This window comes from Pocillopora damicornis, chromosome 3 (assembly GCF_964200805.1).
Source record: "Pocillopora damicornis chromosome 3, jaPocDami1.2, whole genome shotgun sequence".
NCBI classification, from domain to species: Eukaryota; Metazoa; Cnidaria; class Anthozoa; order Scleractinia; family Pocilloporidae; genus Pocillopora; species Pocillopora damicornis.
In genome coordinates this window covers 30,909,447-30,927,866 of record NC_142672.1, presented here as the reverse complement: position 1 = coordinate 30,927,866, position 18,420 = coordinate 30,909,447, and the positions used below count along the sequence as shown (strand labels likewise).

Here is an 18,420-nt window from a genome sequence, read left to right as displayed (position 1 = left end):
TGATAAAAAAAAGCTTAATTAAAACTCATCATAATCTTCTTTTGTAGACTTATAAATATCAATAAATTAAACAATTTTTCTATAATTCTACCTAAAAATCGAAATCAAAGTTTTTCCTCCCTTTTCAGCACATAAATAAAAAAGTTATCACTCACCTCTCCCAATAGGACAAGTAAATGCTTCCGCCGCCATCTTTTTTATGACGCAATCAACTCGATTGGAAAAGCAAAACATAACAAACCAGACCCGGAATTTCGATTTGTTAGTTTTCGCCATTTTACGTTCTTTTATTGTAGCCAGGGTACATTTGAACGGCTGTAAACAATGAATGGACAAACGAGTAAACCTTTTAAACAGAGGAAAAGCTTCTGTAAGTATCACAATTTGGAATTTTTACGGGGAATCGACAAACCGCCATTAACTCGTCATCATATATACTAAAATTATTACTGTTTTGCCTTTTTCCTCTGTCCTATCGCGGTAATTTGTAAATGATATCTTTTGTGCGTTTTACCGAAAACCTCAGCGGCAAGGAAAAGGGATTCAGAATCCATCGTTCGGCAATACCCCGACAAAGTGCCGGTAAGAGTTAATATTCGTCACATCCCTCCATGTTTTTATTTCGGCTATTGTCAAAATCATGTTCTTAAAATTTATTCATGATGCATCATGACTTACTGAGACTTATATCAATCATGTTTTATACCCATTTATAACATGTTATCAATATTTTTATTCAAAATGTTTCAATACGTTTCGTTTTTCGTTTAGGTTATTGTGGAAAGATTAAAAACAGAGAAAAATTTGCCAGTCCTCGATAAAATTAAATACTTAGTTCCCGCAGATCTCACCATGAGCAGCTTGTCAAGCATCATAAGGTGAGATAGGTATTTAGATAAACAACTCCGGTTCAAAACAGTTGCTTACAGTCTTCTGGGAAACTGTATCAACTGATTCGTATAATTTTTCGGAAGATATATCTTTTACCGCGTAGCAACCTTTGGACTTAAAACAAATGAAAGCTTGTTCTCTCAACGGTTGTGAATTGAAATACCGCTTGCAGTTATTTATAATGTCTTTCAGAATACCTCTTTTATATTGATGGTAAATTTGAAATGAAATGGTGAGCTAGTTGCAGCAGGAGCTCATCAACAGTAGCCTCTATCTCCAAAGCTAAGCCATGGACTCAACCCTCTCCGTGGTAGATCTATTAATAGAAAGGCGAATTTCAGGTGAATTTTCGAGTTCTATGACCCAATCAAAACAGAACTTTGGCAATCCTGTTGTTTTTTGTCAATTGTCCGCACACATGCATTGAGCAGAGACATTAGTTTTTCAATTTGCAGTCAGTCACTCAACAGAAATACGTTCTTTTGTGGGAAAAAGCTGTTCTGAAACTGAATCTGCTCAGGACAGGGTTGACTCAAGGAATCAGAGGAGAATAGAAACTCCCATTGATAGGCTCCTGGTTGAGGTCATCCTTGCACACAATTGAAGTTACTTATGAGATAAATAATAATTTGACCTGTGGAAGAGATAACAAGTGACAAACTGATCTTCACAGATAAACTTCAATTTGATGTATGGCAGAAAAAGTGAAGTCTTTAATGGGAATCAGGTGTAATCCCCATCGAAAGCTGAATTTTTGAGATTTAGTTTTCCAAAGTGAATTAATCCAAAATCATTGGATTTAACCTAGATACCTCAGGAAATAGGGCTCTATAAACTTTGAAATGTTGAATTTGGTTTTTACCAGTTAACAGTAAACTTGTTGGTTTGTTGGGGTTTTTTCTTTTGGCCACTGGGGTGCAATTATTCATAAGATTGCTTGACTAGTGCAACAAAATTCTGTTAAACACTAGACCACTGACTGAGCTAAATATCATCTGCACATATCACCAATGGGTTCATGAATCCATAGCAACAACAGCATGTATTAATTAAAGTCTAATTTGAATTAAGCAGCTTGGAATTAAGCAGTGACCTTTATTAAGCAGTCTACAATAATGTTTTGAGCGTGTTTTTGTTTATTAAGTGGTCATTCATAGTATAATATTATGTTTTTTTATTTTTTATAATACTCCTATGTGGAACCTGTATTAAGCAGTCACTACTCCATACAGCTTTGACTGTAATGGAGCAGTAATTTTAAAACTTTTGAAAGCACAAATAGCCCTCATCCATTGAAACTGCTATCAATTGATTTAACAAACTTATGAATACAGTAGACCTTGGTGGTGTCCTTCACAACAAAAAAATGTTAATGCACAATTTGAAGCAAAACCACCATAAATTATATATCAGTGGAAAGGTTATGAAATTTTCATTCCAGCAAAATTTGGTCTTTACTCAATTTAATTGAAAACTTACTGAGGCATGACAATTTGAAGTGGACAATTAAGCAAATTATGCAGGTGTCAAATCAGACTACACAAAAATAACTTTTGCACAATTTCAATTCCTAGTGAGAAAAAAAATTATGAAAGCAGTTGTTTAAGTCACCTTAAGATAATATTTAAGTTGCTTGAAAGCTGAGAGTTCTACTCGAGAAACAATGTGATTGTGTATTAACTTGTTTGAGACCAATAAGATGATTGATTGTCTGAGATATTTTTTAATATTTCTTGTTTAGGAAAAGGCTCCAGCTGAGTCCAACCCAAGCATTTTTCCTTCTTATAAATGAGAAAAATCTAGTCAGCATATCAATAACAGTTGGAGAGGTTTACAAGGATGAAAAAGATGAAGACGGATTTATTTACATGGTTTATGCTTCGCAAGAGACCTTTGGTTCTTAAGTTGTTTAGTTTGCAAACCAAAACAGTTTGTAAATCATGCTTTACATGCAACTCAGACATGTACGTGACATATTTGTAAAGGGTAGATTAGGGTGAGTGAATGTATATACTTATTTACTGTAGAATTGTATTTAGACAGGCATTGAACTGTGAAGCTGACATATCATACCTGGTGCAAAGAGGCGTTTTAATATATCTATTGCTTGCCTTTACCTTAAAAAGGAATTAACAGGAAGTTTTTGGTTGAGCCACAGGTAAAATTACTGGAAGTTAAATTTTAAATTAATGGTAAACTTGCACTTTTTTTTGTTACTGAAGGTAAAGGATAGGTAACAGATTTGAAGAGAGGTAAATGGTCTCATATTCTATTGTTTCTTTAAAATATAAATTGATGTGAGAAATGCCAAGATGAGAGGAGTGGGTAAAATGGGAATTGAAATGACAATATAATTGCTTAATTGATTACAAGTTACTGTTAGTGGTAATTTGTATGTAAACTTTTAAGCTCTGTTGTCTTCCTTTGTTTGTGTGTTTTTAAGATCAGATGTTGTCACCAAAACTTTTTTTCTTGTAACCAATATAATATTCCACAAACTCAATTCTAAGTACGTGCTTTGTTATCCAACACCATCTACATGTATGTACCAATTTGGACAAATATATCTCAAAACAAGTTTGTTTAATTATATAGGTATTAATTTTAGGTAACATGGGTGCACACTTGTGATGGTGTTTAACTCAATAAGCAATTAAATTTAAGTGGGTACTGTGGGTGTTATGCAATAAGTTTTAATGTTCCAGGTATATGTTTGAGGTCTTGTTTCCCCACTGGAGCTGACTAAAATTGTAAATGTAGCACTTGTCTGGAATGAAAATAAAGTGTAATCAATTTGATATTGCTGTGTGAAAATGTTCTCCAAACGTTTTGAACATAATATGAACAAACTTTGATGTCACTGTAATTTCTTTTTAAATAATGAAATCAAGTTAATAATGAAGTTACTTTTTTATTGCTTTCTTTAGTGCCTTGAAATTTTGTATTGGGAGAGTGAGATGAAACTAGGACTAATTATTAATTGTTAGTCACCATAGTGGAGGAGAGTAATGGTGGATACTTACTGAGCCGTGAAGTGACGAGTTAAACATCCATCACTTTCACCGACACTCAGATCAAGAAATTGTTTTAGTATATATCACACTGAATCCAAAAAATTAGACTAGTCGATGTCTGTCGATTTACTGGGAAATAGTCGGAAATTATACTCTTGACGCGTAATTTTTTGCTCTTGGAGATGGATAGTTAACAGCTATTCAACCAGGAGTTAACAACTATTCACCGAAGTGGAGGTGGTTAGCGATGGATATTAACCAAGCGTTGAAGCGGCGAGGTAAATATCTACCGCTAACCACCTACATTATGGTGAATAGTTGTTGAAGCATTTATTAAAACAGTGAGGTAATACAGCACCAAAAGATAATTTTAAATACAATATTTTTGGGCGCAAATCTCATGCAAGTTGCTCGAAGTAGGACATTAGGAGTTTGAGTAGGCAATCAGAGTGCGCCTTCAACGCAATCCCTCTGTTTGATAGATACTGATACTTGCTTATTATTTCCGAACTAGCCAATCAGCGCGCGCGGAATTGGCGGGGTAATACTGTGGTTGATTGTTAGTCGGTGGTAGTCTAGTAATTGTCTTTTGTTTTGGTTGACTTTTGGAGCATCGGCCGTCTATCGGTCGGTAAAATACCAAAGATAGGGTAGGAGTGAGATTACTTACGCGCGAAGAATTCCCTTCTGCAATCCATCTAGGTTGCGGGCCGCATTTCAGCAAATGCTTTTCTTGTAAACCTAGCCATATTGGCAATCGCTTTCAGCTAAACATTCCAATTACTACCTCAATCAAATTTGTCAACGAACTGAATCCTATCGGTATCCCAAATTCTTATACGGTTCACATTAAAATCGTTGATATAAATTTAAGTTGTTGGTGCATTCAGTTCTCTTTCTCCTCTCCCATGCTGGAGAGAACAATCTTTGAAACCTATCAACTAACGACAATTGCAGAAAATCTAGCTTTGATTAGTCAACAGACCACCCACAGAGGGTTCAAGTCTATTTAGGGCAAGCTGTAAGAAGGACACATGCCGCCAGTCTACACACGGACCATGTCAGCGACTTAAGTTTGATTGCTGTAGCTCACCACCTGTATAAGACTAAATGATTTAATAAGAACTCTCAAACGACATGGAGATTTTCAGGATACTTGACTGCTAAAGTTCTACCCCCTGAGCTCCCAGATTTGCGCCTTGTGTAAAGAAACATGCGGCCCCATATGCACACTGTTTTGGGGATGATCAAAAATGTACTTATCATATACAATGGCTTGGTTTAGTGTAAGTGGTGAAATTTTAACTAGTCTGACTTGGTTCAGTCCGTAATTGCCCTACAGAGATTAATAATATCTTCTGCTGGCCACTGACCGAGAGTATGTGGGAGCCTATGATGACGTTGGACAAGGCGTGTAGATAAATCTCGTTCGTCCTGACGAAGGGCAAAAATTATCAACTCAGTTGACAAAACCAAATTATCTTGTTACTTTCACAACAACGCGTATTCTCAAGATCTACTGTCAGGAAACAACCCTTCGTTCCCAACCTCTTCGCCGGGGTCTTCTCCTCTTTCCTCGACATACCAGGGGAAAAGAACTTATCACGGTTTCAAGAACTTCATTTGCAGAAGACAAAAGAAAAAGAGACTAAAACTGTAATTTACTTTTCCCTCTTACATCATCCTCAAGCTTGCATTTTGAGCAGCGTTTAATTCGTGCAGTTTAGGAATATCGAATTTTTGTTGAGTGGAAACCTTTTAAAATAGATTCTTGGAAGGTGAAATCTAATGCTGACATTTCCGGTGGCATATGGCCGAGACAATGTAACGAAGACAGTGAAGCGAATGACATCAGCACGGCGATTGGTCTTTACTGATGATGTACTATATAGATTTAGCCAAGCCTTAAAGCGGAGCTCGCGTTTTTTTTCCCGCACGTCCCAAGGGCACAACGCCTTGCCCCGGCCAGGACTAAAACCCGGGTCGTCCGACTCGGAGCCCAATGCACTGACCACTGCACTACTGGACAAAGCCGTAGCGTTGGCGTGCCCGTGGTTCAGTTGACCACGCATGTTAAAAGTAGCACCTTGTACGGTCGGCCGTACGGTCGTAAGTCCAAATTTTTTTCGGCTTGATAGGTTACTATTACCATTTTTTATAATTATGGGGCTACGCTCTGCGAGCTCCACTATCATGTGACAGACGTACGGGCAACGTCGGGTAATCTAGTGTTATCAACTGAGTTGAAAACGTAAATTGGCCACCGTAAAGAGTTTAAAGCTGACGTTTCGAGCGTTAGCCCTTCGCTTATCGCTCTGACGAAGGGCTAGCGCTCGAAACGTCAGCCTTTAAACTCTTTACGGTGGCCAATTTACGCTTTCAACTCGGCTAATAACACTAAATTACCCTGTTATACTCTCCCACCGACGCAGCACCACAGCTTTTTTAGAAACTTAACCCTTTTTCATTGGCCTATAACAATAAATTGTTGAGAAGAAAAAAAAGGAAGAGTTAGATACCTGAGAGAGGTTTCATCGACTTGTAACAAAGAAAAAAAATTCTTCATGAGAAATCGAACCTCAGACCTTCGGATTCCGCGCTCAGGTGCTCTACCACTCGTACACAGAGATTTCGGACCGCTTGGTCAGACACAAAATTTATTCTTTCTTAAGGATTTCCACAAAGCAGGTCCTAGTTCTCACATAGCAACACCTGACCTCGATACTAAGAACGCAATAGTTTGTGCAATACATTAACGAACTGCATTCTATGCTCGTGAAAGCAATGTGTGGTATTTAAAACACCAGAAAATTACTTTTCTTAAAATAGGTTAAGATAAATACTTTTTTTCCCATTTAAGAAAAGATTACGAGATTTAAGAATAAAATTCGGCAATAATAATTTCGAACGACGTTTCGTTGACTCGTTCATCATTTCAAATTCTAAAGGTCAGATTTCTATGAGTTCTGTATATACAACGTATGCGCGTAAAAATGAACGAGTAATTTAGTGTTAACTGAGTTGAAAACGTAAATAAGCCACAGTAAAGAGTTTAAAGGCTAACGTTTCGAACGATAGCCCTTCGTCAGAGCGATCGAGTCCCTTCGTAGAGTATTGTCTGCTTCTTTTGCTTATGATGACTTTCTAGGAAACATGTAGTTTCCACAAAAACAGGAACTGTCCTTATGTAACTGATTTAACATACTGTATTTACAGGACATCTCAAACTTCCCCTCTAAAATCGCAGATTTCACGCAGGAAAAAAACAAAAACAAAAAAACAATGATGTCCTAAAATGTCGATTTAGTTGCAGGATCTTGAGGAAATGGCGCCGGCGGAGCAGAAGGGAACTGATAGTTATAAACAAACGGGTACATCGGTGTGAACGTATTGTTACCCAGAGCCTTCCCAGAGTCACCATCGTCATTTATCGACGTTCCTCCTCTGACAGATTCTGCATAAGATGGAGGAGCTACAAGGGAGACAAAACGAAGAAAGAGCGTTAAGCGAAACAACGTCTCCCAAACTGTCAGCTCACATCTGTTCAGTACTTAGTTAGGGTCTAATTCCTGAGTGACCCCAACCTCGTTCCCAAGGTTCCCTCTCTTCTTCCAGGGAGGAAGAGAAGGGATTCCCTCCCCAACACATTCCCTCACCCACACGGCACAATAGGTTACTGAAAAAGGTTAAACAACAGACAGAGAACAGTTCAGAAAACAGTAAAAATACGAAAGGCTTTGCGACAAGAGCAGCCTCAGCATTTTAGAAATTTTAAGCAAGTGTAAAATAAACTAAGAAATTATGGTCAGTATGTGGTTTTCATAATTTCATGATTTATGGAAACTCCTCCAGTACTATACCAAGTCCTCTTCCACAGAACTGTTGATGCTTATTGACTGAATTAAGATATATAAGTAGAGAAATCGTTTCCACCATGCACCTTCAGCTTTAAAACTCGAAAGAAACTAATAAATTCCACATTAGTTAGACTTATCACTCACCTATATTTGGATAAGGCTGTGAGCCTTCACCAAGCTGAGAAGCCTCAGGGTAACCTGCCATACCGCTAAAGCCTGCCAAGGGTTGTGGTGGACCAACAAAATTAGGTGCGGCAGGTGGGGGATACTGTGGTGGCATGGGTGGTCTGTATGGCACAGAACCAAGAGTGATTGGGATATTCACATTTGAATTGAAGGCACCCTTCACTCTGACTTTCAGCTGTTGAAGAAATAAAGATATCTGAAACTGACGAATGAAAAAAGATCAGGACCCCCCCCCCCCCTTTTGCTACTCTCCTACTCTTTGCTACAAACTGACAAATTAATTGCCAATGGGGGAGGAGAATTTTGTTAAATGCCAATGGAGGAGGGACAAATTAAATGCTAATAGGGGGGAAGCAAACCATTACAATGGTATGGCTTCCCATGCCAATGTTCTTAAAACATCCTGGTCTACCCCTGTACAAAATATTCAATGCAAAATAATCCAACCTTCAGTTTAAGGTTACTGTTAACACAAAAAATCTAGTTAAAATTTCAAAAATCCTTTTTTTGCTCTGTAGTTAGAAAAAGCATTTCAGTTTTATTTGCCTAGAAAAAAAAAACAAACAAACAAAATCTTAACAAGTACACAAGATATAGCAAAGGATGTGTTTTATGATGACTAGCGCCAAATACTTTTGGGAGTCAGTACATGGCCTCATGTGAACACTTGGAGGTTGGGAGAATTTATGAAAGTCATGGAAAGCTGAGACACAGTCAAGGGTTTAGCTATGTATAACTTTCTCAACTTCTTCAAACCCCTTCCCCCCTCTCCCTTTCCCTTCTCTTTAGATGAAGCCAGGTAAACAACAAAAAAGTCTCCTGCTGCATCAAAATTCAGTTATTAAGCCAAAGCAATAACAAAAGCAACTAACAATTTACCCTCAGGACATACGACAGCCTCAAACAATGACAACTTAATGTGGATGGTGGTAATGATGGAATTGTAAATGCCAGCATTGGTAAACGAGACTCTTCACCAGGCTTCACTCCTTCCTGAAACATGCTTGCAACCTTTTCCTCACCATACCTTTGCTTTCCTATAATCATCACAAAAATGAATTGTTAGGAACTCTGCCAGCCTGTATCTATGTCACACAGAAGTTTTTAGGAGGTTCACATCTCTGGAATTACCTACATCTGCATGTACTTCTACAAGCATACAGGTGTACTTCACTAAAGCAAAAATTTACATTGACATGAACTGTATGCTAATCAGTCAATTTAAGGCAATTCTAAATGAAACCTTAGCCCATCAAAGAGGTATTATGATGAATATGTAAGAATAACATTCCCCAAACAACGATTGCAAACTGAAAGAATAGAATTCTTTTAGTCTGCTAACTTAAGTTTGTGTAAATTCTGGGGAAAAAAATTATTTAATATTTTTAAAACAGGATTAATTTTAAACCACAATTAACCACAGATAACTATGAATACCAGAGACATCTACAGAACATTAAAAGTACATTGTTTGTTGCTGCCTCTAACATCACAAAGTTTAATAACATTCATATTCGTCAACTTACCACATGAGGCAATATAAATGATGGCTTGAATAAGGTGGAACTCCAGACCAATAATTTCATTATTTGAATTATTACTGATGACAGCTGAGACTCCAATAGACTCACCAGGACAGTACCCACCCCTGTCGGTATAGAGTGTAATACTGAGAGGACCAGACTTACAACACAGGCATCCCACATCACGATTTTCAGCCATCTGACAGGGTTGCTAACAAAGAATAAGGGAGGATAAAAATCAGGACCCAGTTCTTCAAAGGAAGGATAATGCTATCCAACAGGTGAACCACCAACCAGTGGATAAATGGTAAAAAAAACCCTGCGCTAACCATTGGATCAAGAGATAGCTTTATCCACCCTTTAAATCACCAGGGCCACTGTTTCTTTAAAAAAACTCTTTCTGCATTTCTGGAAAATTCATTTTTATTTTTTGTAATTACCAGCATGAAAATTTTTGTCCTCTACAGGAAGAGTGCACTTGAATTCCAAATGAAAATGAAATAAATATTCTTACAGCATAATCCAAAATGCTTATTGCTGAAAATATATCAGTTGACTCCTACTAATCAGGCAGTATGATCCTATATAAAAGGAAAAATTTCAATTGCCACAAACATATGCATTCCGACATTGAAAATAATTGTAATCACACTTATATTTTTGAAAGCACATTGTAAATTAATATGCTGAACAACTGGTTCTTTTCCTGGATCTCTGCTTTCTAACAAAAAATTAAAACATAAAGCCATGCATATGTCATGATGGAAAAGGGTTAATATTTACATCAGTCTGAGGTGTGATTTGCCCTGGTGAAAAACCTCACAGGATCTTTGAGGATCTTCAAGGATTGACAAAGACCTGCCAAAGATCCTTAAGGACAAGGATCTTTAAAAGATCTTTAAAGGATCTGTAAAGGATCCTCAAAGATCTTTGTAAGCAAAAATGTTTGTTAAGATCCTCAAGGATTTGATAAAGATCCTCAAAGGATATTACAAAGATCCTCATAAGGATCCTCGCAAAGTTCTTTTCAAGGATCCTTCAAGATCCTCAAGGATTTAGCAAGGATCTTTCAAAGACCCTCAAAAGATCCTTTCAAGGATCCTTTCAAGATCTTTGTAAGGATCCTTAAGGATTTAATCAGGATCTTGCAAGGATCCTAGTCAAGATCTTTGCAGGATCTTTTTGAGGATCTTTCAAGATCCTCAAGGATTTAATAAGGATCTTGAAAGTGAAATGTGATCATCGCAGTAAATTTTCCAATTTAAGCAATTGGAAAGAAGAAGCCTGAAAAAAATCAGGGCTTCAACGGGATTCGAACCCGTGACCTCCGCGAATACCGGTGCGATGCTCTACCAACTGAGCTATGAAGCCACACATTGGGAGCGAGGTTGGAATCCCGTTGAAGCCCTGATTTTTTTTCAGGCTTCTTCTTTCCAATTGCTTAAATTGGAAAATTTACTTGGGTTCGAATCGCGTTGAAGCCCTGATTTTTTTCAGGCTTCTTCTTTCCAATTGCTTAAATTGGAAAATTTACTGCGAAGATACGAACTCAATAAATTGACCTCGCTCCCAATGTGTGGCTTCGTAGCTCAGTTGGTAGAGCATCGCACCGGTATTCGTGGAGGTCACGGGTTCGAATCCCGTTGAAGCCCTGATTTTTTCAGGCTTCTTCTTTCCAATTGCTTAAATTGGAAAATTTACTGCGATGATCACATTTCACTTTCATCTACAACCGCAGTACAAAAATGAATTATTTCATATAAACTTCACATCATTTCACTGCACGGGAAGATATGAACTCAATAAATTAACCTCGCTCCCAATGTGTGGCTTCATAGCTCAGTTGGTAGAGCATCGCACCGGTATTCGCGGAGGTCACGGGTTCGAATCCCGTTGAAGCCCTGATTTTTTTCAGGCTTCTTCTTTCCAATTGCTTAAATTGGAAAATTTACTGCGAAGATACGAACTCAATAAATTGACCTCGCTCCCAATGTGTGGCTTCGTAGCTCAGTTGGTAGAGCATCGCACCGGTATTCGCGGAGGTCACGGGTTCGAATCCCGTTGAAGCCCTGATTTTTTCAGGCTTCTTCTTTCCAATTGCTTAAATTGGAAAATTTACTGCGATGATCACATTTCACTTTCATCTACAACCGCAGTACAAAAATGAATTATTTCATATAAACTTCACATCATTTCACTGCACGGGAAGATATGAACTCAATAAATTGACCTCGCTCCCAATGTGTGGCTTCATAGCTCAGTTGGTAGAGCATCGCACCGGTATTCGCGGAGGTCACGGGTTCGAATCGCGTTGAAGCCCTGATTTTTTTCAGGCTTCTTCTTTCCAATTGCTTAAATTGGAAAATTTACTGCGAAGATACGAACTCAATAAATTGACCTCGCTCCCAATGTGTGGCTTCGTAGCTCAGTTGGTAGAGCATCGCACCGGTATTCGCGGAGGTCACGGGTTCGAATCCCGTTGAAGCCCTGATTTTTTCAGGCTTCTTCTTTCCAATTGCTTAAATTGGAAAATTTACTGCGATGATCACATTTCACTTTCATCTACAACCGCAGTACAAAAATGAATTATTTCATATAAACTTCACATCATTTCACTGCACGGGAAGATATGAACTCAATAAATTAACCTCGCTCCCAATGTGTGGCTTCATAGCTCAGTTGGTAGAGCATCGCACCGGTATTCGCGGAGGTCACGGGTTCGAATCCCGTTGAAGCCCTGATTTTTTTCAGGCTTCTTCTTTCCAATTGCTTAAATTGGAAAATTTACTGCGATGATCACATTTCACTTTCATCTACAACCGCAGTACAAAAATGAATTATTTCATATAAACTTCACATCATTTCACTGCACGGGAAGATATGAACTCAATAAATTGACCTCGCTCCCAATGTGTGGCTTCATAGCTCAGTTGGTAGAGCATCGCACCGGTATTCGCGGAGGTCACGGGTTCGAATCCCGTTGAAGCCCTGATTTTTTTCAGGCTTCTTCTTTCCAATTGCTTAAATTGGAAAATTTACTGCGATGATCACATTTCACTTTCATCTACAACCGCAGTACAAAAACGAATTATTTCATATAAACTTCACAATAAGGATCTTGTAAAGACCTTCCAAAGATCCTTTCAAGGATCCTATTAAGATCTTTACAAGGATCCTTAAGGATTTGATCAGGATCTTACAAGGATCCTACTCAAGATCTTTGCAAGATCTTTGCAAGATCTTTTCAAGGATCCTTCAAGATCCTCAAGGATTTAATGAGGATCTTTTAAAGACCTACAAAAGATCCTTTCAAGGATCCGGTAAAGATCTTTGCCAGGATCCTTAGGAATTTGATCAGGATCTTACAAGGATCCTTAAGTCAAGATCTTTGCAGGATCTTTTCAAGGATCCTTCAGGATCCTTCAGGATCCTCAAGGATTTAATGAGGATCTTTTAAAGACCTTCAAAAGAACCTTTTAGGGATCCTGCTAAGATCTTTGCTAAGATCCTTAAGAATTTGATTAGGAGTTACAAGGATCCTAGTCAAGATCTTTGCATGATCTGTTCTACAATCCTTTAAGATCCTCAAGGAATTGAAAAGGATCTTCCAAATATCTTTAAAAGATTCATTTCATGATTTTGTACAGCTCTTTGTAAGGATCCTTTTTAAATTTGATGTGGATCTCAAAGGCAACTTTGTCAAGATCTCTACCACATCTCTGCATTATGAATTAGGTTCCTTTGAAATCCTCAAGTAATTTCAAACATAACAAAATTGTAAATTGAGGGCTCACTATTTTATAATTTAAACTCAACAAGGAATTTTCGCAGAAAATTATTGTGCAATGAGTGTAATGAAGGTTACTGCATAGCAACGCCATGCTCGAGGCTTTCGGGAAACTTTGTGACTACTTACATGACAACAAATAGGGTTTTGCATTATGGGATAGGAATTTATACGCGCCGAGATTTTTAACGGTCGCATAAAAACATAAGAAGCTCGTTGTTACGGCAAATATCATCGACAATGGTCGGAACTAAAGGGAAAATATACACAGAAATAAAGGTAAAGGAAAGGCGTTTTCTGGAGTTCAGAAACAAGCGAAAAGAGAGACAGAAACAACCGAAATCGTCAATCAAACTCCAAGCAGGTCTCGCGATTGCTCTGACTCTGGGGCTGAATGAAAAGAATTCATTGGTACTTCTGGAAAGAAAATGAAGATGCCATCCTCGCCTAATGATTCTTACTCTGAGCTCTTGGAGAGTGAGGATGCAAATGATGTGTTACAGGGACAAGGATACAGGCTTATCGAACTAGAGAGATTCTCCTCGACGCTCACTGAAGGACATGTTTCTGAAGAAGGTGTGAATTTACTTGGTTCTGTGTAACCAACTTAAAAAGCTCTTTTGGAGGTTGTCATATGAATTCCCGAAAACACTTATTTTGTACCTCAGGATGTATTAGTTCAATTAATCTGAGGTTTCAGGGCTGTATCCTCTTACTGAGTTGAGTTGGATAAGCTGACAGTTTCTCTATAAGCTGCATTTTAAATAAGATGTTGTGGAATAACTCACCTAATAATCTCGGTGAACTTTGAACGGGCATTGTGCCCATAATATAAACGACTCCAAAAGTTCAGCTCAGCTCATCCAAAAGAACGACCCTAGTACTTTGTTTTGACACTAAAAACACTTGATTTCATGCAATCTTTGTGCAGTTATCTTTTCTCAAGTTTACCTAGGTTTTTCACACCATGTGGTGGACAAATTGATCTGATGTCAAATAACAAATTAGTTTAGGGCAACATATTAGTTATATTCAGTATGTGTGATTCCTAAGCTTTCCTTTGGTATATAGGTTAATATGGTTCAGAAATATAGTCATTGAAGTACTCTTGTTTGCCTTTTTTTCATGTTTACCCCCTCTGTAAGAGTAGTCTGAGTCTGGTCATAGTCTAGTCCTAGACAAGTTTAACACATATATTTTGGTCTTCGTATCTTTGAGCTGGACTGTTGCCAGATTTTTTGGAAAATGAAAATCTTAGTACTAACCTAAAGTCTGAACAGAAATAGTGTAGAAGTAGTCCTACTAGAAGAGGATGGGTAATTCTTGTTTAGCAATAAAAAAAAAGTTTTATCTTCATTTTTTTATGTTTGGTTCAATTTTTCTTTTTAACTTAGTATGATGATTTAAGTATGCTTATTTTCTTGTCAAAATTTCGAAGGTTCTATAACATTCTTGCTAAGATCTTCAACGATCTTCCATTTCCTTGCTAGGATCTTCAAGGTTTACTGACATTCTTGTCAAGATCTTTAAGGATCTTCAAATCTCTTGCAAAGATTTTTAATTTGGCTGTCAAAATCTTCAAGGATCTTTCTTTTTTATGTCAAGATCTTCAAAGATCTTTCAATTTATTGCCAAGATCTTTAAGGGTCTTTTATTTTCTTTCCAAGATCTTTAAGGATCTTCAAAATTTTCAAAAAGATCCTTGAAGATCTTGGCAAGAAAATGAGAGATCCTCAAAGCTCTTAACAAGAATTTGGAAGATCCTCAAAGAATTTTCAAAGATCTTTAAAGGATCTTCAAAGTTCATGTAAAGATCTTTGAAGATCCAGACAAGATCTTGACAGGAAAATGAAAGATCCTTAAAGATCTTGTCAAGAAAGTCAAAGATCCTCAAAGATCTTGGCAAGAAAATGAAAGATCCTTGAAGATCTTGGCAAGAAAATGAAAGATCCTTGAAGATCTTGGCAAGAAAATGAAAGATCCTTGAAGATCTTGGCAAGAAAATCAAAGATCCTTGAAGATCTTGGCAAGAAAATGAAAGATCCTTGAAGATCTTGGCAAGAAAATGAAGGATCCTTGAAGATCTTAACAAGAATTTTGAAGATCCTCATGAAGATCCTCAAGAGGATCCTCAAAGGTCCTCATGAAGATCTTGTAAGATCCTTAAAGATCCTTGAAAGATTTTCACCAGGGTGCCTCCTGACATCTTGTGACCCATGGATTTTTTCATTCAGTTCATGACATGTCAATATTTCCCAGAAACTTTGTACAGTAGGAGAGAGACTTGAACTGTTTCCTTTTATTTACGCAAACCATGAATTAAGAAAGGAATGCAAAAAACAGAATCAGCACTGCCCATTTGCTACACTCATATGTGAATAGTGCTGGAAAGGGAATTTCTGCAGACAGTAAACCCACTCAACAACAACAGCACCAACAAAAAGAGATTCAACAAGATAAGGTTTTGTTTCATGGAGCATTACAACATTAGTGCACTCACCAGGAGAGGTAATGTGTTGATGTCAACAAACTCAATCATGGTGAATGCTGCCTTTGTTGTGAAGTCAAATCTCCATGGGCGATCAATAATTCCCTTGAGCCAGTATCGGACATAGCCATGATTTGCTTCAACTGATGTTGGCATATTTTGATTTGGAATGAGAAATTGGAAGGGGTAAGAGTATTCCCCTGGCTGCAGAACTGGATCGTCACCACTCTCATTTGGACCTGTAAATAAAAACAAAGAAAAAGGATTGAGGCCATAAAAAATACTTTAATGATGAATCTCTGCTAACTTGAACTAGGCTAACTCAAACTTCCTGCTAACTTAACAAGAAGAGATTTTTCCCTACATCTGACCCCATTTTTTAAAGTTATTTATTATCAGCAAACTTGAATTTGGTGAACTCAAACTCAACATTATATTAAACTAATTTTAACTAGTTTGTCTTGTTTTTCAAAGTAAACCTTGTTGAAAAAAATTGTAGATTGAGTGGTTTAATTTTTTGGGACATGTCTTGGCATAATACTAGGAATGCAAATTGATGCAGAAAGAACTTGATGGCCTGCCAAATATTCTATACTCTTGACCTCAAATCCTGTCAATCATGCCTGTAACATTTAGCAAACCTACATCTTAGTTGCCTACTGTCATGCAAGCCATAAGGAAATATGCTTGCAACAAGGAAATTCCTGTAAAAAATGATTTTCGCGTTTTAATTTCTACTACTTTTGAATATGATTTTTTTGATCACCTTGGACATGCAAATACACCATCGATCTGCATTTGATAATTTATTAATCATGAAACACATCATTGGTAATTACAGGGCGGATCGGAATAAATACGTTTATGTTTAAAAAAGAAAAAAAAGAAAAAAAACTCATTGCAATCTGCTTTTAAAAACAACTAAAAGTTAGCAGAGATGAAATGCACAGAAATACAGCCAAACTCCCACAACGCAAATGACAATAAAATATAAAGTTTAACTTCAACTCATTCATACACCCCAGGAAAACTGCCAAAGACAGTTGCTCGTGTAAAAATGTACCAGAGTAATAGATAGATAATGATGGCAATAACGTACATTTTCGAAAATACCCTAAATATCACGAAAAACAAGCCACTGAGCAACAGCAATCGGTTTCAAAATCATTGTTTACGTCTGAAAATAGCGACGAAAATATAAAATAAATTAAATGTACCTGATAGCAGCACACACAGCTGGAAATACCGAACTTACCTTTGCCAAACAACGTCGCCATAGTGTTGATGTACGTTTCACTGTTACTGTAATGTCTTGTCCTTCTATGCTCGCCAGATCCTGTCGTTTCAGACCAATGAATGTGTGCTTTGCCATGGAACTCGAGTCGAATGCCTCGTAGTTTTAACTCCTTGTTGACCTTCACACGTAGAGTACCATTCAGTGCCTCACCGGGGTAAAACGTCGTCTTGCCTCCATAAAATTCGACGATGAAGTATTCAATTTTACCCATTGTTCTGATAATCGATCTTTTCAGCCTCAATGGATCTGATAATCGCAGCTTTACTGTAAAATCTTAGATTCAGCGCGGTGACCTCCCGATTGATGCGGACACAATACCCATGACTGGTACAATGGAAAGAGAGAAATTTAAATGATGTGCACATGACTAAGGGGGGTGGGGTAGGGTGGGGTTGGTTACAATTTTTGTGGCATGGGAGGTCATGGGAGGCAAAGCCACCACAAATGTTGTCGAGATGCGTGATTCCGATCTTGACCCAATTTACAATTTTGATTCGGTGTTTCCCGGTGCTACTTATTGTTCCTTTTTTTTTCAGAGTACCTTAAGTTGTCCTACATTCGCACTCGATACACAGTTAAGTTCTCTCCTATTGTTATTTTTGGCCTAAACCACTACAACATATGTCAGTTCAGTACTCGCTCCGACACTATGAAAGACAGACGACAAAGAACTCACAATCATTTTAAGTTTTCCACGCTGAAATATCAGAAATATCTTAGATCATGAATCATTAAAGGTCAAATTTCCGCACAGCCCCATACTATTGTAAAACAAATCTGTTTTCCCAATGGCAATGTATTGTTTAGTCATTGTTTTCTCTGTCCAAGAACTGAATGCATAATTTAGTATGGGGCTGAGCGGAAATTTTACCTAGAGAGGAAAATTTTTTTTGAAGAGAGCATTTTACGGTCTAATTAAGTAAATTATGTAGATCCGAAGATTTAACTTTTCAGTTCTTGCCGTGACACTACAAGTGACGATAAAAATCTCAAAATGATCCCACACTGGCATCCACCGACGCGTAATTTCGATCAAAACTTTTCTTTCCAGAAATATCTCAAAAGATGTGATCTTGATACGAGGCTTTGAGGATTTTTTTTTCTTTGAAAAGAGAGCATTTTATCGTTCGAGTCAGCGACTCATAAACTCTTTACGGTGGCTAATTTACGCTACCAATCCAGTACATAATACTAAATTACCCAGTAATACTCTCTCACTGACGCAGCACCACAGTTTCTTTAGAAACTTACCCCCTTTAGACAAAAGGTAGCTAATTTATGATGGTGATAGGACTGAGTGGTGTTCAATGCGTTTTGTAATCAGTGAGTGAGACCGCGCACCGGGAGTCCGATTTGTTTGGATGACACGAAGTCTTA

The 18,420-nt window shown here is 37.6% G+C and overlaps 3 protein-coding genes across 3 annotated transcripts in view; 2 read left to right on the top strand and 1 right to left on the bottom strand.

The window, feature by feature from the left end:
- Window positions 1-18,420, top strand: part of LOC113680733 (EGF and laminin G domain-containing protein) — a 438,917-nt gene that overhangs the window by 16,815 nt on the left and 403,682 nt on the right. The gene's annotated exons all lie outside the window — the stretch shown is intronic.
- On the top strand, window positions 200-3,689 carry LOC113665090 (microtubule-associated protein 1 light chain 3 alpha). The gene is made up of 4 exons (XM_027180741.2): window positions 200-370; window positions 527-582; window positions 772-878; window positions 2,633-3,689. Exons 1-4 carry the CDS (start codon window positions 325-327, stop codon window positions 2,793-2,795), a joined length of 372 nt encoding a protein of 123 aa, XP_027036542.1. The 5' UTR covers window positions 200-324; the 3' UTR covers window positions 2,796-3,689.
- LOC113665091 (arrestin domain-containing protein 3) lies at window positions 6,535-17,377 on the bottom strand. The gene is made up of 6 exons (XM_027180743.2): window positions 17,002-17,377; window positions 15,759-15,985; window positions 9,475-9,682; window positions 8,828-8,985; window positions 7,907-8,123; window positions 6,535-7,377 (listed from the first exon to the last, which is right to left on the bottom strand). The coding sequence occupies exons 1-6, from the start codon at window positions 17,252-17,254 to the stop codon at window positions 7,196-7,198; spliced, it is 1,245 nt and encodes a 414-aa protein (XP_027036544.2). The 5' UTR covers window positions 17,255-17,377; the 3' UTR covers window positions 6,535-7,195.